At 42.1% G+C, this 20,644-nt stretch overlaps 1 protein-coding gene across 3 annotated transcripts in view; it reads right to left on the minus strand.

The window, feature by feature from the left end:
* The window catches only part of MBOAT1 (membrane bound glycerophospholipid O-acyltransferase 1), a 117,329-nt gene that overhangs the window by 41,970 nt on the left and 54,715 nt on the right, over positions 1 to 20,644 (minus strand). For 2 of the 3 annotated variants that reach the window (XM_004043326.5, XM_055391279.2), the window contains exons 2-4: positions 15,462 to 15,607; positions 14,061 to 14,138; positions 1,064 to 1,159 (exon numbers count right to left, since the gene is read on the minus strand). In XM_004043326.5, the coding sequence (XP_004043374.1) occupies positions 1,064 to 1,159; positions 14,061 to 14,138; positions 15,462 to 15,607 (320 nt within the window). Of the gene's footprint in view, positions 1 to 1,063; positions 1,160 to 14,060; positions 14,139 to 15,057; positions 15,170 to 15,461; positions 15,608 to 20,644 lie in introns of those variants that run through there. The other variant, XM_055391278.1, reaches the window with a different exon arrangement.

Consider the following 20,644-nt stretch of genomic DNA (forward strand, 5'->3'; position numbering starts at 1 on the left):
CTCCCGGGAAGTAACGTGGATAACAGATCACGCGTCACCAGGAACAGCTCTGCTGTAATGTTCATTCCTCAAGATTCACAAAAAGTTTTTCCTGAACTAACCTCAACAGGGCATAGAATTCTCAGTTTTCCATCCAGAGTCTTTACCGTGTGACCAATCAGAATGGGTGGCCCACCACATTAAGGCCATGGTATAGACAAAATGTTTAGAAATTATCCTTCTAGTTGCTGAAGGTCAAGGAGGCCTGGGGGCCGGGGCAAGGGCAGTCAGGAACACTCAAAGGGGTCAGGGTAGTAGGTATTTATCAGCTAGTATCAAAGAATTTCTATATTATTAACTAGCGAGAGATGAAAACCCTAACACAGGGATAGAAAAGCAAATACTGCATGTTCTCACTTCTAAATGATGAGGCTACGTGGAAAGAACCACAGACCTGGAGCCTCTCAGAAGGTGGAGGATTGGAGGAGGGAGAGGATCAGGAAGAATAACCAGTGGGTACTAGGCTTAATACCTGGGTGACGAAATAATCTGTACAACAAACTCCCACGACACAGGTTTGCCTATGTAACCAACCTGCACATGTACCCCTAAATTTTTTTAAAAAGTTTAAAAAAAGAGAGATGAAAACCAACCCTGAGTTAAGAACCTCAGAACAGGGGCTGACAAAGTTTTTCTGTAAAGAACCAAATAGTAAATATTCTAGGCTTTGCAGGCCACTTGGTTTTTCACAACTACTCAACTCTGCCGCTGTAGTGCAAAAGCAGTCATAGACAATACATAGATGAGTAAGTGCCTGGTTGTGTTCCAATATAACTGTACAAAGACAAGTAACAGGACAGATATGGCGCACAGGCTGTACTTTGTGATTCCTGTCTTACAGCATAGCAGAGCTAACAGTCCTACCAATCAATCAAGTCTCCAGCCTCAATCCCATTAGCAGTGTCTTACCAACTGATTTAACCAAGCACCAATGATTCTTTTGTGCACCCTTGATGTTTACAGACCCCAAGAGACCAAGTCAAAGTCAGCAGTAAAACCCCTCTCTCTAATGTAAGACACTTACCCAGAAAAATCCGTAGTGAGAATTCCATAGTGGAAGATGTATATTCGGCTGATGTGGCATATTGTAAGATATCCCATTGCTACAAAAAAGGAATATCTGAAAGCAAAAACATAGATGATCAGATTATTATGCATAGCAATAATGCACTCAATTAATGTTCCCCTCTTCCTCTCTTTCATCCTTCACATGCAGTTGGTCACAATGTCCTATCTGGTCCAACGACATCCCAGGCCACCTTTCCACCCACTACTCTAGCTGAACCCCTCATCTCTTCTCACCTGGACCACTACATTGGCTGTCAGCCTTAGCTGCATAATGGAATGGAGCTTTGCAAACCACAGATCCCTGGGACGTGCTCCCAGCTATTCCTGTTTAATTCCTGCCACACCTGGTAAGTGTAATGGCAGTACGCAGCCAGGGCTGGGAATCACTACCTGTAAGGTCTCGCACTCAGGATTCTCCTCTTCACAGCCCTCATGTTTGCATAATGATTTTTGTAAAGTACAAATCATCACCATACTGCTGACCACTTCATCTTTTTTTTTTTTATTATACTTTAAGTTTTAGGGTACATGTGCACATTGTGCAGGTTAGTTACATATGTATACATGTGCCATGCTGGCGCACTGCACCCACTAACTCGTCATCTAGCATTAGGTATATCTCCCAGTGCTATCCCTCCCCCCTCCCCCCACCCCATAACAGTCCCCAGAGTGTGATATTCCCCTTCCTGTGTCCATGTGATCTCATTGTTCAATTCCCACCTATGAGTGAGAATATGCGGTGTTTGGTTTTTTGTTCTTGCAATAGTTTACTGAGAATGATGATTTTCAATTTCATCCATGTCCCTTCAAAGGACATGAACTCATCATTTTTTATGGCTGCATAGTATTCCATGGTGTATATGTGCCACATTTTCTTAATCCAGTCTATCATTGTTGGACATTTGGGTTGGTTCCAAGTCTTTGCTATTGTGAATAATGCCGCAATAAACATACGTGTGCATGTGTCTTTATAGCAGCATGATTTATAGTCCTTTGGGTATATACCCAGTAATGGGATGGCTGGGTCAAATGGTATTTCTACTTCTAGATCCCTGAGGAATCGCCACACTGACTTCCACAATGGTTGAACTAGTTTACAGTCCCACCAACAGTGTAAAAGTGTTCCTATTTCTCCACACCCTCTCCAGCACCTGTTGTTTCCTGACTTTTTAATGATTGCCATTCTAACTGGTGTGAGATGGTATCTCATTGTGGTTTTGATTTGCATTTCTCTGATGGCCAGTGATGTTGAGCATTTTTTCATGTGTTTTTTGGCTGCATAAATGTCTTCTTTTGAGAAGTGTCTGTTCATGTCCTTTGCCCACTTTTTGATGGGGTTGTTTGTTTTTTTCTTGTAAATTTGTTTGAGTTCATTGTAGATTCTGGATATTAGCCCTTTGTCAGATGAGTAGGTTGCGAAAATTTTCTCCCATTTTGTAGGTTGCCTGTTCACTCTGATGGTAGTTTCTTTTGCTGTGCAGAAGCTCTTTAGTTTAATTAGATCCCATTTGTCAATTTTGTCTTTTGTTGCCATTGCTTTTGGTGTTTTAGACATGAAGTCCTTGCCCATGCCTAAGTCCTGAATGGTAATGCCTAGGTTTTCTTCTAGGGTTTTTATGGTTTTAGGTCTAACGTTTAAGTCTTTAATCCATCTTGAATTGATTTTTGTATAAGGTGTAAGGAAGGGATCCAGTTTCAGCTTTCTACATATGGCTAGCCAGTTTTCCCAGCACCATTTATTAAATAGGGAATCCTTTCCCCGTTGCTTGTTTTTCTCAGGTTTGTCAAAGATCAGATAGTTGTAGATATGCGGCGTTATTTCTGAGGGATCTGTTCTGTTCCACTGATCTATATCTCTGTTTTAGTACCAGTACCATGCTGTTTTGGTTCCTGTAGCCTTGTAGTATAGTTTGAAGTCAGGTAGTGTGATGCCTCCAGCTTTATTCTTTTGGCTTAGGATTGACTTGGCAATGCGGGCTCTTTTTTGGTTCCATATGAACTTTAAAGTAGTTTTTTCCAATTCTGTGAAGAAAGTCATTGGTAGCTTGATGGGGATGGCATTGAATCTATAAATTACCTGGGGCAGTATGGCCATTTTCACGATATTGATTCTTCCTACCCATCAGCATGGAATGTTCTTCCATTTGTTTGTATCCTCTTTTATTTCCTTGAGCAGTGGTTTGTAGTTCTCCTTAAAGAGGTCCTTCACATCCCTTGTAAGTTGGATTCCTAGGTATTTTATTCTCTTTGAAGCAATTGTGAATGGGAGTTCACTCATGATTTGGCTCTCTGTTTGTCTGTTGTTGGTGTATAAGAATGCTTGTGATTTTTGTACATGGATTTTGTATCCTGAGACTTTGCTGAAGTTGCTTATCAGCTTAAGGAGATTTTGGGCTGAGACAATGGGGTTTTCTAGATATACAATCATGTCGTCTGCAAACAGGGACAATTTGACTTCCTCTTTTCCTAATTGAATACCCTTTATTTCCTTCTCCTGCCTAATTGCCCTGGCCAGAACTTCCAACACTACGTTGAATAGGAGTGGTGAGAGAGGGCATCCCTGTCTTGTGCCAGTTTTCAAAGGGAATGCTTCCAGTTTTTGCCCATTCAGTATGATATTGGCTGTGGGTTTGTCATAGATAGCTCTTATTATTTTGAAATACGTCGCATCAATACCTAATTTATTGAGAGCTTTTAGCATGAAGGGTTGTTGAATTTTGTCAAAGGCTTTTTCTGCATCTATTGAGATAATCATCTGGTTTTTGTCTTTGGCTCTGTTTATATGCTGGATTACATTTATTGATTTGTGTATATAGAACTAGCCTTGCATCCCAGGGATGAAGCCCACTTGATCACGGTGGATACGCTTTTTGATGTGCTGCTGGATTCGTTTTGCCAGTATTTTATTGAGGATTTTTGCATCAATGTTCATCAAGGATATTGGTCTAAAATTCTCTTTTTTGGTTGTGTCTCTGCCTGGCTTTGGTATCAGAATGATGCTGGCCTCATAAAATGAGTTAGGGAGGATTCCCTCTTTTTCTATTGATTGGAATAGTTTCAGAAGGAATGGTACCAGTTCCTCCTTGTACCTCTGGTAGAATTCAGCTGTGAATCCTTCTGGTCCTGGATTCTTTTTGGTTGGTAAGCTATTGATTATTGCCACAATTTCAGATCCTGTTATTGGTCTATTCGGAGATTCAACTTCTTCCTGGTTTAGTTTTGGGAGAGTGTATGTGTCAAGGAATTTATCCATTTCTTCTAGATTTTCTAGTTTATTTGCGTAGAGGTGTTTGTAGTATTCTCTGATGGTAGTTTGTATTTCTGTGGGATCGGTGGTGATATCCCCTTTATCATTTTTTATTGCACCTATTAGATTCTTCTCTCTTTTTTTCTTTATTAGTCTTGCTAGCGGTCTATCAATTTTGTTGATCCTTTCAAAAAACCAGCTCCTGGATTCACTAATTTTTTGAAGGGTTTTTTGTGTCTCTATTTCCTTCAGTTCTGCTCTGATCTTAGTTATTTCTTGCCTTCTGCTAGCTTTTGAATGTGTTTGCTCTTGCTTTTCTCGTTCTTTTAATTGTGATGTTAGGGTGTCAATTTTGGATCTTTCCTGCTTTCTCTTGTGAGCATTTAGTGCTATAAATTTCCCTCTACACACTGCTTTAAATGTGTCCCAGAGATTCTAGTATGTTGTGTCTTTGTTCTCATTGGTTTCAAAGAACATCTTATTTCTGCCTTCATTTCGTTATGTACCCAGTAGTCATTCAGGAGCAGGTTGTTCAGTTTCCATGTAGTTGAGCGGTTTTGAGTGAGATTCTTAATCCTGAGTTCTAGTTTGATTGCACTGTGGTCTGAGAGATAGTTTGCTATAATTTCTGTTCTTTTACATTTGCTGAGGAGAGCTTTACTTCCAAGTATGTGGTCAATTTTGGAATAGGTGTGGTGTGGTGCTGAAAAAAATGTATATTCTGTTGATTTGGGGTGGAGAGTTCTGTAGATGTCTATTAGGTCTGCTTGGTGCAGAGCTGAGTTCAATTCCTGGGTATCCTTGTTGACTTTCTGTCTCGTTGATCTGTCTAATGTTGACAGTGGGGTGTTAAAATCTCCCATTATTAATGTGTGGGAGTCTAAGTCTCTTTGTAGGTCACTCAGGACTTGCTTTATGAATCTTGGTGCTCCTGTATTGGGTGCATATATATTTAGGATAGTTAGCTCTTCTTGTAGAATTGATCCGTTTACCATTATGTAATGGCCTTCTTTGTCTCTTTTGATCTTTGTTGGTTTAAAGTCTGTTTTATCTGAGACTAGGATTGCAACCCCTGCCTTTTTTTGTTTTCCATTTGCTTGGTAGATCTTCCTCCATCCTTTTATTTTGAGCCTATGTGTGTCTCTGCATGTGAGATGGGTTTCCTGAATACAGCACACTGATGGGTCTTGACTCTTTATCCAATTTGCCAGTCTGTGTCTTTTAATTGGAGCATTTAGTCCATTTACATTTAAAGTTAATATTGTTATGTGTGAATTTGATCCTGTCATTATGATGTTAGCTGGTTATTTTGCTTGTTAGTTGATGCAGTTTCTTCCTAGTCTTGATGGTCTTTACATTTTGGCATGATTTTGCAGCGGCTGGTACCGGTTGTTCCTTTCCATGTTTAGTGCTTCCTTCAGGAGCTCTTTTAGGGCAGGCCCGGTGGTGACAAAATCTCTCAGCATTTGCTTGTCTGTAAAATATTTTATTTCTCCTTTGCTTATGAAGCTTAGTTTGGCTGGATATGAAATTCTGGGTTGAAAATTCTTTTCTTTAAGAATGTTGAATATTGGCCCCCACTCTCTTCTGGCTTGTAGGGTTTCTGCCGAGAGATCCGCTGTTAGTCTGATGGGCTTCCCTTTGAGGGTAACCCGACCTTTGTCTCTGGCTGCCTTTAACATTTTTTCCTTCATTTCAACTTTGGTGAATTTGACAATTATGTGTCTTGGAGTTGCTCTTCTCGAGGATTATCTTTGTGGCGTTCTCTGTATTTCCTGAATCTGAACGTTGGCCTGTCTTGCTAGATTGGGGAAGTCCTCCTGGATAATATCCTGCAGAGTGTTTTCCAACTTGGTTCCATTCTCCCCATCACTTTCAGGTACACCAATCAGATGTAGATTTGGTCTTTTCACATAGTCCCATATTTCTTGGAGGCTTTGCTCATTTCTTTTTATTCTTTTTTCTCTAAACTTCCCTTCTCACTTCATTTCATTCATTTCATCTTCCATCGCTGATACCCTTTCTTCCAGTTGATCGCATCGGCTCCTGAGGCTTCTGCATTCTTCACATAGTTCTCGAGCCTTGGTTTTCAGCTCCATCAGCTCCTTTAAGCACTTCTCTGTATTGGTTATTCTAGTTATACATTCTTCTAAATTTTTTTCAAAGTTTTCAACTTCTTTGCCTTTGGTTTGAATGTCCTCCCGTAGCTCAGAGTAATTTGATCGTCTGAAGCCTTCTTCTCTCAGCTCGTCAAAGTCATTCTCCATCCAGCTTTGTTCCGTTGCTGGTGAGGAACTGCGTTCCTTTGGAGGAGGAGAGGCACTCTGCTTTTTAGAGTTTCCAGTTTTTCTGTTCTGTTTTTTCCCCATCTTTGTGGTTTTATCTACTTTTGGTCTTTGATGATGGTGATGTACAGATGGGTTTTCGGTGTGGATGTCCTTTCTGTTTGTTAGTTTTCCTTCTAACAGACAGGACCCTCAGCTGCAGGTCTGTTGGAATACCCTGCCGTGTGAGGTGTCAGTGTGCCCCTGCTGGGGGTTGCCTCCCAGTTAGGCTGCTCAGGGGTCAGGGGTCAGGGACCCACTTGAGGAGGCAGTCTGCCGGTTCTCAGATCTCCAGCTGTGTGCTGGGAGAACCACTGCTCTCTTCAAAGCTGTCAGACAGGGACATTTAAGTCTGCAGAGGTTACCGCTGTCTTTTTGTTTGTCTGTGCCCTGCCCCCAGAGGTGGAGCCTACAGAGGCAGGCAGGCCTCCTTGCGCTGTGGTGGGCTCCGCCCAGTTCGAGCTTCCTGGCTGCTTTGTGTACCTAAGCAATCCTGGGCAATGGCGGGCGCCCCTCCCCCAGCCTAGCTGCTGCCTTGCAGTTTGATCTCAGACTGCTGTGCTAGCAATCAGCGAGACTCCGTGGGCGTAGGACACTCCGAGCCAGGTGTGGGATATAATCTCGTGGTGCGCTGTTTTTTAAGCCTGTCGGAAAAGCGCAGTATTCAGGTGGGAGTGACCCGATTTTCCAGGTGCCCTCCGTCACCCCTTTCTTTGACTCGGAAAGGGAACTCCCTGACCCCTTGCGCTTCCCAAGTGAGGCAATGCCTCGCCCTGCTTCGCGCACCCACTGACCTGCGCCCACTGTCTGGCACTCCCTAGTGAGATGAACCCGGTACCTCAGATGGAAATGCAGAAATCACCGTCTTCTGCATCGCTCACGCTGGAAGCTGTAGGCCGGAGCTGTTCCTATTTGGCCATCTTGGCTCCCCCTCCACTTCATCTTTAAACACTTTATTCTCTTGGCTTCCATTCTCCTGTTTTCTTCCCACCTCTCTGGTTAATTCCTCCAAGGCTCCTTGCTCAGCTTTCCTTCCTCCACCTACCCCCTCAAGTGTTAGTATGTCCAAGCTCAGCTTGGGACCCTACCCTTCCATGCCTCAGGTTTCAATTACCACTTACTCATGAGCATCCCCTGGCTTCCTTCAGAGATGTGTTCCTGACCGCCTTATAGTGTACACTAGCAATACACACACAAGCCACACAAACACACACATCCACATATAAGTACTTGTCAAATGTGTAATTATAAATATAGGTGATAAGCTGTGCAATGAATGATTATGTCTCCCTAAAATTCCTATGTTTAAATGCTAACCCTCAACATTAGGAGGTGGGACCTTTGGGAGGTGACTAGGTTATAAGGGCAGAGCCTTCATAAATGGGATTAGCCCTCTTACAAAAGAGACCCCAGAGAGCACTCACTCTGTGCTATGTGAGGATACAAGAAGACGGCAGTCTGTAACCCAGAAGAGAGTCCTCACCAGAACATGCTGGAACCCTGATCTCAGATCTCCAGCCTCCAGAACTGAGGAATATTAATACATTTCTGTTGTTGATAAGCCACCCACTCTACATACAGTACTTTGTTACAGCAGTCCCAGCTAAGACAATCTGATTAACACCCATCTCCCTGACCAAACTGTAAGCTCCATGAGGGCAAAGATGGTCACCTATGCTTTGTTCACCATATTCACCTACTGTGTGTCAAATGAATAAACAACTATGTGACTGCTACTCTTCTTAAAAGTCTCCAGTGGATCCCACTATCTAGTGAAATTGCAACCGCTGAACACAGCATGCAAGGTGCTTCACACGTTAAGCTCTACCTCACCTTTCTGGACTCATCTCCAGCCATGCTCCATGTTTACCTTACTCTCAAATGACACTGCACTGCTCATGTTCCACAATGAAATCCTGTATTTTCAGGCAAGATGTCTTTCTGCATGCTCCTTCTTCTGACTGCAATTCCTATCTCCATTCAATAGTCTATCTGGAACCTGCCTAATTTTCAGATAAGGCTCTGCTCCAAAGTCACCTCTTCTATGTTACTTGGCTTGGTCTTACTCCATGCATCCTACCACATCTCCTGTTCCCCACCCCCAGCACAATTCATTGCTCCACTGTCTGTATGTCTCTAGTATTACATGCTAACACACATAATTACAATATTAGAATTATTTGTGTATGTGTCTGTTTCCCCAACTCATTGTGACCTTGAACATCCCCACCCTTGACCTGACACATGGGAGGGGTTCAGTTACTGTTAGTTGAAATGAACTGAAATGAATACATTACATATTTTAAGTGGTTCAGGAGCCCATCGGATATAGACATAAATTCAGAAGGTATAACTTTTAAATATATGCCATAAAACAGGGAAGAGGTATTTTCTGATGTTAAATTATATTGAAATCACATATTCACATTAAAATAACTCATGAAGACTAGATCAGCCTAAGGAACAGTAAAGTAGGGATAATAAAAATTCATTCAGTAGCAAGGGATAGCCAGATTTTAAATAACATGAAGGAGTTCTGTAAACTCTAAATCACTGTGTAACTTTTATGTGCTCTTTACCATTATTTGCAAACAAAGAAGTTACTATGCAGAAAAGATTTTTTCTCTATCATGGGTTCATCCTAAACCACTTCCAAACCAAGAAGATGGCCAACAATGCAAATGACTAAGAGAAAATAACTCCCTTAGGAGTTGAAGCAGAAGTGGAATGAAGTTAGGCCTTGTCATCTCCAGCAACTGTTCCCTTTCTCCAGCCAGTTCATGAAGCTCAAGGCAGAAACACAAAGCAGACTCAAAAGATAGATTCTTCCAGAACCCATTCCAATGCAGCCATGCCTGCTGCTTCCCCTTTGTCCTCAACAGGAGTTAGATCTGTACCTTACCCTGGCCCACAGAAGAAAGAAAGCAAGTTCAACTCAATTCAGTAGGACCCCGCCTGCCCAGGATGGCACCAAGTGCTGAGTCCCAATACAACAGGGCAACGCGTTCATGCCCTGGCCAAACCTAAAACATCTAAGGAATCAAGAAGTGGTAGTGAGAACATGTATTCTACAGACTGACTGATACAGTTTGGCTGTGTCCCCACCGAACTCTCATCTTAAATTGTAGCTCCCAAATTCCCACGTGTTGTGGGAGGGACCCAGTGGGAGGTAATTGAATCATGGGGGCGAGTCTTTCCTATGCTGTTCTTGTGATAGTGAATAAGTCCCACAAGATCTGATGGTTTTGTAAAGGGGATTTCCCCTACACAAGTTCTCTCTTGCCTGCTGCCATGTAAGACATGCCTTTTGCCTTCCACCATGATTGTGAGGCCTCTCCAGCCACGTGGAACTGTAAGTCCACTAAACTTCTTCTTCTATACAAATTACCCAGTCTCAGGTATGTCTTTATCAGCAGTGTGAAAACAGACAAATACACAGACCAGAATGAGCTCAAATCCCAGCACTGGCAGAAGTAATCCATGGTGGGAAAAGTTGGCGAAGCAGTTATTCTAGGAAGGAGAGGTGTGGTAGAGATTGGCACATGAGGCTGGGCATGGTGGCTCACGCCTGTTATCCCAGCACTTTGGGAGGCCAAGGCGGGTGGATCACTTGAGGTCAGGGGTTCGAGACCAGCCTGACCAATATGGAGAAACCCTGTCTCTACTAAAAATACAAAATTAGCCAGGGTTGGTGGTGCATGCCTATAATCCCAGCCTCTTGGGAGGCTGAGGCAGGAGAATCACTTGAACCCAGGAGGCAGAGGTTGCAGTGAGCCAAGATTGCGCCATTGCACTCCAGCCTGGGCAACGAGAGCAAAACTCCGCCTCAAAAAAAAAAAAAAAAAAAAAAAAGACTGACACATCATACACGGTGGTTACATGGGTGTTCACTTTGTGGAAATTCATCAAACTGTTTACTTATTTACCTCTCTGAGCTTTTATTGTCTCATTTCAGAAAGAAAAAAAAACTATATTCCATAGTGTTGTCCTAGAGTTAATATATTTGAAATAATGAAACATTAAATAACAAATTAAATGATATATTACATAATAGTTTATGTGTTAACAATGAAATAAAGTATATTAAAAAGAGCTTGGCTTAAGACTTGGCACAAAGGACAGACTCCAGCATTGATAACTGCATCACCAAGTTCTCACGCTAGGCCCTGTGCCCCAGGAGACACAAGCCATGTTCTGCTCCAGTTGGTTCACGTAGGGTAAATTGATGCCTGTGACTTCTGCCCAACACAGTGGCTTGGGAAGGAAACACAGGGGGTATCCCCAAAACCCTCTAAACAAATGCTGAATAACAGTCCAGAAATGGGTTAGTTTTGGCCAGGCATGATGGCTCATGCTTATAATCCCAGCATTTTGGGAGGCCGAGGCAGGCAAATCATGTAAGGTCAGTTCAAGACCACCCTGGCCAACATGGTGAAACCCTGTCTCTACTAAAATTATAAAAATTAGCTGAGTGTGGTGGTAGGTGCCTGTAATCTCAGCTACTTGGGAGGCTGAGGCAGGAGAATCACTTGAACTGGGGAGGAAGAGGTTGCAGATGAGCCAAGACCACGCTATCGCACTGTAGCCTGGGCAACAGAGTGAGGTTCCATCTCAAAAAAAAAAAAGGGTTAGTTTCATATGGCAGCAAATACTAATCTTTCCCTCCTCTTCTCAGCCACGTAGCAGAACTCTTATCACTGATTCAGTGAAGTAAAGAGGAAAGCAATTCACACAGAATCATGACATCATGGTACTGAAGGGAACTTGCGTTCAAACTGCTGCAAACCCAGCATTTTGCAGGTGGGAAATGTGACATATGGAGAAGCTGCATGACCAGTCCAAATTCACACTGCTAGGAGGACCTTGATTTCCTGACTCCAGCCTAGAGCTCTTTCCATAAACGGGAAACAACGTTGAGATTTTAAAAAAATTTACATTGAGTTCATCCAAGGGGAACTGTGAAACAATTTCCACTTCGGCAATATTGGCAGCCACAAGAGCAAACCAAGAGGGGCATCAGCCAGGCACGGTGGCTCACACCTGTAATCCCAGCACTTTGGAAGGCTGAGGCAGGCAGATCACTAGGTCAAGAGATTGAGACCATCCTGGCCAACATGGTGAAACCCCGTCTCGACTAAAAACACAAAAATTAGCCAGGTGTAGTGGCACGTGCCTGTAGTCCCAGCTACTCGGAAGGCTGAGGCAGGAAAATCACTTGAACCCGGGAGGTGGAGGTTGCAGTAAGCCGAGATCACATCACTGCACTCCAGCCTGGGCAACAGAGTGAGACTCTGTCTCAAAAAAAAAAAAAAAAAAACAAAAAAGGAACATCTTGTGCTGGCCTCTTTCCTTCTTGGTCTGATGGCAGAGCCCCCTGCTACCACAGTAATACTGTGGTGGCACCGTCATACCCTGTCTGTAAACCACATGGCTCTGCCAAGGCCAGAGTATTCCATTCCTAGACACTGGAATTGAACACAGTGAACCTAGGCCTGATATGAAACAAGTGTGCATGTCAAGTTCCTGACCCTCTGAAAAATGGACCACATCCCATCAGCATCATACAAATGTGGGAAGAGCTGACAAGTTGCAATTTGTAAGGAAGTTGGGAATGTGCTATACAGTTGCACCAACATTATTATTAATCATTTACTATGTAATTGCTTCCAAAACCAAGTTTTGGAAAAGCCAAGCCTTTTCATCCTCTAGTTAAAAAATAAAAGCTTTTATAATCATTTTGTCATCATATGAAACATTTCCAAAACCCATTCTTTCCAAATTAGAAAAATGGATTTCCTATTTCCTTTCTAGAAGAAGTGACACTATCCCCTTCAAGCAGGGCACTGAGAAGAGAGATGATTAGAATTCGAATTTTCAGAGCTCCTTTGGATTCTATGTTGAATGACTATAAAATGTAAAAGCAGAAAAAAATATTTTCCCTGGGAAACCAAAAATTTGTTATAAGTAACTAAAAGATCATACAGTGAAAAGTTAAATTTCAATGTTTTTAAGGAGGAAAACTATTGTGCTAATAGTGATTAATCAAAAGGCTTTCTGAAGCTGAAATAAGGCACTTCCTTTTCAGAGAGGCCATCGGAAGCCATAAAAGGACAAATATCTTTTAAAAGTAATTCAGTCATTCATTCCATAAACATTTATTGAGCTCTTACTTGTGCCAGGTATTGTTCCCGGCTTGGAGGATACAACAGTGAAAGAGAGAGAGAGAAATCTTTGTTTTCATAGAACTTACATTGCAGCATTCCCAAAAGGCAGAGCTAATCCTGAGTTTTCAGAAAGCCCATGTGAAACAGAGACCATGCACAACAGATACCCAGGTATCTCAGTTGATTATCCAAGCATGCTGCCTCCAAGGTAGACTTAAACTACTTCTGTACTTTGAAATCAAAACATCATCGTAAAAATATTTCTTTTTTAACAGTTTTAGTGTACACATAGAAAGTATACAATTTAACATATATATATTTGACATATATAGATACCCAGAAAACCATCACCAGATTCAAGAGGGTGGAGACATCCATCACCCCCCAGAAGTTTCCTCATCCCTCTTTGTGATTCCTTCCACAGCTCCCTGCACCATCCCAGTTAACTTGTGAGCTTTTGTCACTATAGATTAGTTTGCATTTTCTAGAATAGAATTTGTGTGGCTTCCTTCATTCAGCATATTTGTTTTGAGATTTATCCACGTCATTGAGTATACCGATCTTTCATTATTTTCTTTTTCTTTTTCCTTTTTTTTTTTTTTTTTTTTTTTGACAGAGGCGTTTCCCTCTGTCACCCAGGCTGGAGTGTTGTAGCACAATCTTGGCTCACTGCAACCTCTGCCTCCTGGGTTCAAGTGATTCTCCTGCCTCAGCGTCCCTGAGTAGCTGGGACTATAGGTGCGCACCACTACGCCCAGCTAATTTTTGGTTTTTTTTTTTTTTTTTTGTATTTTTAGTAGAGACGAGGTTTCACCATGCTGCCCAGGCTGGTCTTGAACTCTTGACCTCAGGCGATCTGCCCACCTCTGCCTCCCAAAGTGCTGGGATTATAGGTGTGAGCCACCACGCCCAGCCTTTTCATTATTTTCATTGTGTTGAACATTTGAGTTGCTTCCAGTTTCGGGCTGTCACAAATAGAGCAGCCTAGCCATGACATATTCTCTTTCACCTGAGGCCCAATTTGCATTGATCTTTTTCATAAAGCCTTCTCTGAAGACTCCAGCCTTTAGGGTTCCCCATCCCTCCTGATATTCTAGATAAACTAAGATATACCACTTGTGGAAAATGGGTAAGGTCCATCTTTACACTGGAAATATATTTCAAAGATCACAAAAAAAAGAAAATCTCACCTTGCATTGTTCATTCCCAGTATCTTACCTGTGAATATTGGATACACTAGCAGTGACCATGATTGCATAGCACATTAACACCAGCACAAAAAGATGCACAGAGTACCTTTAAGACATAATAGTAGGGGGAGGAGTAATGAATATATTTCATATTAACACAGCTATTGGTCACCCAAACTGTGAATCCATCACTACCCCCGCCAAAAACACAAATGATCAACGATGAGTAACTCGTGTTTATGTGAGAGAAAATAAGCCAAATATTTTTCTTCTATGTAATTAAGATGCTGTGTCATAAAGACACAGTTTGCCAACTGCAGGGCTAATAATGTCAGGAATCCATAAATGGAACGCTTACACTTTTTTCCCATATGCAATTGAGAGTCCAGAGAGATGAGTTCTTTCTTTAAGACTTTATTTTTTAAACTGGGCTTCCCAAGATACCGAGACTTCTACCTGGTGGCTGATTTAAAATACTCATCCTTTCTCAGATACTTGTTGAAGGAATAGGGGCAGAATTCTAGTATAGTACCCTGAACAAATTCACAAAATTCCTGAAGGTGTACTTCTCAAATGTTGGTCTCCAAAGCTTCTTCCCTAACACCTTTCAGGGTATTTGCCCAGCTTACTCGTAGAGGAAAGTACAATTGACCAGCTTTCTCTGTTAAAGAATGATTCACATTCCCCAAGATCTGCACTAACTGCATTGTTCTACTCTGGTGAAATCCAGGACTTATACCCACGTCTCTGGCAGTAATACAAGAAATACACCAACATCTACGATAGTTAGGAAAGGTTCCTTTTGGGAAAAATTAAACCTTACAGCATCCCATTTACATGATTGGGAGGGATCTGTAGAAGTCTAATTTTAAGAAAAAATGGGCTGGGGATGGTGGCTCATGCCTGTAATCCTAACACTTTGGGAGGCCAAGGTGGATGGATCGCCTGAGCTCAGGCGTTTGCGACCAGCCTGGGCAACACGGTGAAACCCCGTCTCTACTAAAAAAAAAACAAAAAAAAATTACCTGGGCATGGTGATGTGCACCTGTAATCCCAGCGACTCAAGAGGCTGAGGCAGGAGAATCACTTGGACCCAGGAGGCGGAGGTCGCAGTGAGCCGAGATCGCGCCACTGCACTCCAGCCTGGGTGACAGAGAGGGCAATTAAAAAATATATATAAATTTAAAAAAAAAAAAAGAAAGAAAAAGTGAACTATACTGACTTCCAATGGATGGTCAACTTATTGGCTCTTACAGTAAATGGAGAGTCCTGCAATGTCCTCATTATCCCACTATAAGGTATTTACAATATAAAATTTTACAATACATATTTTACAATGCCATCTATTTCTGGCTTTAGTGCAATTCCAAGGACATTGCCACAAAACATCCAAATGACCAATATTAGAATATATGAGGCTCATACTCACCAGCCAAAACAAAAGATGACAAAATAGATGCCAAAAATGGTGGCAACCGCATGCCGGACATCAGAGCTGGTTGTACCAGGACGTAAGTAGATGCGAAACCAGAAAGCAGCAAACAGAGCAACAAGCTGGCATACCACAAAATTCACCTGTGGCAGGGGAAGAGAAAATAAAAACCTTTGTGTGAATTTCCTCTTGGTTTTTTTGTTTGTTTGTTTTGTTTTGAGACGGAGTCTCGTTCTGTCGCCCAGGCTGGAGTGCAGTGGCGCGATCTCGGCTCACTGCAAGCTCCGCCTCCCAGGTTCACGTCATTCTCCTGCCTCAGCCTCCCAAGTAGCTGGGACTACAGGCGCCCGCCACCATGCCCGGCTACTTTTTTTTGTATTTTTAGTAGAGACAGGGTTTCACCGTGTTAGCAAGGATGGTCTCGATCTCCTGACCTCGTGATCCGCCTGCCTCGGCTGCCCAAAGTGCTGGGATTACAGGTGTGAGCCACCGCGCCCAGCCTTGCTCTTGTTTTTTGCAGATTTCCACATCAAGAGGCTTCTCAGACTTGAATTTGTTCTTTCTCCCCAATAGATTGTTTGGAAGAGGAAATGAATGTAACAGAATAAGAAAACTATACCCTCGTGTGGTATAAGAAGTGACAAACCCAACAGTTTCTGCTCTAACCTTTAAGACTGGCCAAGGTTGCTTTCCCACCCACAAGCAGGGGGCTTTTCATGGAAACAGCCTAAGCTAACTGAGCTCTGTTTAGTGGGTCTCTTTTCTCACCCCCAGCAGGACCCTAAGACAAAGAAGGTGTTCTTTTAGAGATGCAAAGTTTGACAAAAGAGCTCCCTTATTTGGTACCTGGGAAATCAAATTGTTCTCCAAAGTGATCACCAGTTGTTTTTTGACTCTGCGAGTGACTCACGTTCCCTGGGTTTACTGGTACTAAACCCATTGTTCTACTCTAGCAAAATGCAGGACTTACAACAATGTCTCATTTTAAACTGGCATCCAATAAACAAGAGCATTTCTCAAATTCAAGGTGTGACACTGAAGATCTACAAATAGTGACACAGCCCTGCATTTAACGTCCAGTGCCAAGCCTGTCCAGTTATGCAGGGTAGACACCAAATTTCCTTAGAAAAATCTCAGTGGTCTACCTCTTGAGAATACTGGGCCTAAAAGAAAACATTTAAACATTTCCTGAAAGCTGATTTTAAAAAACAATAAGCAAACATGTACCTTTGCAATTTATATTTACCCAAATCAAATTCCACATACATTAAGTGGTTTAACCATTCATTAAAACTAGAAAAGTAACTTAAACTCTTCAAAGTATTCAAAACTGAAACCTCAGTATGAATTCACTTTTAGAAGGCACTTAATTGAAAAGAGACCGAAGATAGAGACACAACTTCAGCATCAGTATTTCATGCTTCAATAAACTGCTGCTGATAACAAAACTCATTACGGCTGAGCTGGGAGGTAGAGCACAGACATCAGCTCCATTTGAGCTCATTTTGTTTGCCCAGTGAAAAACAATACTTTGGACCCTTTGTAACTCATAGAAAATATTGCTTTCAGAAAATGTTTGTTTTGGTTTTTTTAAAGTTGACCGTTGGCCAGGCACGGTGGCTCACGCCTGTAATCCCAGCACTTTGGGAAGCTGAGGCGGGCAGGTCACCTGAGGTCAGGAGTTTGAGACCAGACTGGCCAAACATGGTAAAACCCTGTCTCTGCTAAAAATACAAAAATTAGCTGAGCTTGGTGGCGGGTGCCTGTAATCCCAGCTACTTGGGAGGCTGAAGCAGGAGAATCGCTTGAACCCGGGAGGCAGAGGTTGCAGTGAGCTGAGATTGCACCACTGCACTCCAGCCTGGGCAGCAGAGCAAGACTTCATCTTAAAATAAAAATAAAATAAAATAAGATAAAAAATCAAATAGAAAAGTTGACCTTATTGAATTTCACCTTTCCAAAAAACCTGTTCTCACCACTGCCCCCCTTGACTTTCTATCTTGACAGACAGAGAAGCGACTTGTGAGCCTGTCCTGCGTGATTTGGTCATATCTTTTCATCTAGACTGAATGAACAGCCAATGAACACACACAAACACAAAATGTATATAGAAAAAGAATCACCTTAGCAAGGTTCAAGACTCACATTCCCTAAGACTGGTACTAAACCCATTGTTCTACTCTTGCAAAATGCAGGACTTACATCAATGTCTCATTTTAAACTGGCATCCAATAAAGAGCATTCCTCAAATTCAAGGTGTGACACTGAAGATCTATAAATGGTGACACAGCCCTGCATTCAACATCCAATGGCAACTGGAAAGTCCAAAAGTTATAATAAGTGACAGATCACATGTTCTTTCATTCTCACAGCCCAGCCTGCAGCCACAACAGAACTCAGGAAAGTGGCTACAGGGAAATTTCCTGCATTCTTTTTGATTTGGCCAGAATTATTGAGCATGTGCACATGAAGAATGATTTGGAGGATGGATCGTGGTTCTCACGAGTGTAGTCCCCCGACCAACAGCATCCACGTCCCCTTGGAAACTTGTTAGAAATGCACACTCTTGGGGCCCACGCTAGACCTACTGAATTAGACATTTCCTAGGCAGGATCTGGCAATTTTTGTTCTAACCACCCCAACACCCAGTTGATTTTGATGCACACTCAAGTTTGAGAACCACGGGGATAGAAGAGAAACAAGGTATGTTCCCTCCCTTCAAGGATCTTATCATCTGACTGGGGAAACAACACGATTAACCTAAAAGTAATTGTGAAATAACAGTAAGACACTGTCTCTACCCTCAAATCAAGAACAGAACACTTCCATGCTCTGGGCTTCGATTCCTTTATTTCTAAAATGTGTGCTTTGGGGGAATTAGTGTCTAACATCTCTTCCAGGTCTAATGGTCTCTGATTCTATATCTAACCTGTGTTTAAAAAAATATATATTAATTGGGAGGCCAATAGGCTGAGATGGTTCCAGTGCCTTGGGTTCCCACATAAGCAAGCCAAAACCTAATTCAGAGGGAATAGTTATAGCCCAGAAAAACAAGCTTGGCCAATCAGAAACTACCAACTAAGCTCCAACTAGAGGTTTCACCAATCAGAAACTACCTACTAAACTCTAACTAGAGACTTTACCAATCAGGAACCACCAAATAACCTCTAAGTAAGAGCTATCCACTTTAACTCATCAAATATTTTCTTGGGTTTTGCTTGTTTGAACACCTTATAAAAGTTTTCCCCAATCCCTTTTGGTGGAGCCCAAAGTGCTTGCAGTCTGGTGTTGCCTGACTCATGAACCACTGAATGTTCAAATAAATGCTTTAAAATTTTAGGGCCCAGCGCGGTGGCTCACGCCTGTAATCCCAGCACTTTGGGAGGCCAAGGCGGGCGGATCACGAGGTCAGGAGATGGAGACCATCCTGGCTAACACGGTGAAACCCCGTCTGTACTAAAAAAAATACAAAAAATTAGCCGGGCATGGTGGTGGGCGCCTGTAGTCCCAGCTACTCGGGAGGCTGAGATAGGAGAATGGCACGAACCTGGGAGGCAGAGCTTGCAGTGAGCCGAGATCGCGCCACTGCACTCCAGCCTGGGCGACAGGGCGAGACTCCCTCTCAAAAAAAAAAAAAAAAATTTAATGTGTATAAGTTTATCTTTTTATACCAGAATCCTTTCCTTGACTGTTCATGGTAAATGCCTAAACTCAAGACTTCATCATGGATTAAAAGCTGCCCTGTATGTACAGACTCAACCTGCTCCACCACCCTCTCCGCAGGAGGGAACCCTGGATGGCCAGCGGAGTGCTCCATGGCAAACTGCTCTAAAGCAAAAGTAGAAACACACAACACCACCACGTAGTTCTAGTAGGAAGGTTCTAGCAGATATAGGATTGCTTTTCAGTGACCACACGTGTACATCTTATAAGGTACAGGCTGAACCAGACTGAGATACCACTTCACAGCTGTTAGTATGGCTATTATATATTTTTATAAACCAAACAGAAAATAGTAAGTATTCACAGAGATGTGAAAACATTTGAACCCATGTGCACTCCTAATGGGAACGTGATTTGGCTCTCTGCTTGTCTGTTATTGGTGTATAAGAATGCTTGTGATTTTTGCACATTGATTTTGTATCCTGAAACTTTGCTGAAGTTGCCTATCAGCTTAAGGAGATTTTGGGCTGAGCAATGGCAACAAAAGCCAAAATTGACAAATGGCATCTAATTAAACTAAAGAGCTTCTGCACAGCAAAAGAAACTACCATCAGAGTGAACAGGCAACCTACAGAATGGGAGAAACTTTTTACAATAGAAAAGTATGCCATCATTAAAAACAGGTATTATAGGCTGGGCACAATGACTCATGCCTATAATCCTAGCACTCCGGGAGGCTGAGGTGAGAGGACTGCTTGACACCAGGAGTTTGAGACCAGCCTGAACAACACAGCAAGAACCCCATCCCCCCAAAAAAATAAAAAATAAAAAAATTAGCTGGGCATGATAGTGAAAGCCTGTAATCCTAGTTACTCAGGAGGCTGAGGCAGGAGGATTGCTTAAGCCTGCAGTTCAAGGTTATGGAGAGCTATGATCATGCCACTGCACTCCAGCCTGCACAACGGAGTGAGACCTTGTTTCTTTAATTTAAAAAGTGGGCAGCTTATAAAGTACCTGCCATAAAATGAAAAACATTTGAGATAACTAATGAATAAGAGAATATAAAAGTATATGTATATTTACAACTATGTAAAAAAGGCAGCATATAGAAAATGTTGCAAAAATAACGTGTAAAATAGAATACGACTATTTTATCAGGATGACAGGAATCTAGGCAAATTTTTTTGTAAATTATTTTCATCATTTGGAAAGGTAAAATTACATGCAGAATTGCCCACACATTCCCTGCACTACCTACGCACACTCACATACACAAACAGTGATACTCTAAGGAACTCATAATGCTTATGACTGGTATCCCCAAAACATCCTCATTTCATACTACTTACTCTATCCTCAGTGTTGCAATTATTAGCACCCACTACAAATAAAGTTTAGGGAGGAGTTGGGCATAAATGGAAGACGTTACACTGTAAAAAACAAAACAAAACAAAACAAAACAAAACTCATCGTAAAGAAAAAAGACACTTTTTATAGACAGCAAAAGAAACAATGTA

Source organism: Gorilla gorilla, chromosome 5 (genome assembly GCF_029281585.2).
Source record: "Gorilla gorilla gorilla isolate KB3781 chromosome 5, NHGRI_mGorGor1-v2.1_pri, whole genome shotgun sequence".
Taxonomy (NCBI): Eukaryota; Metazoa; Chordata; class Mammalia; order Primates; family Hominidae; genus Gorilla; species Gorilla gorilla.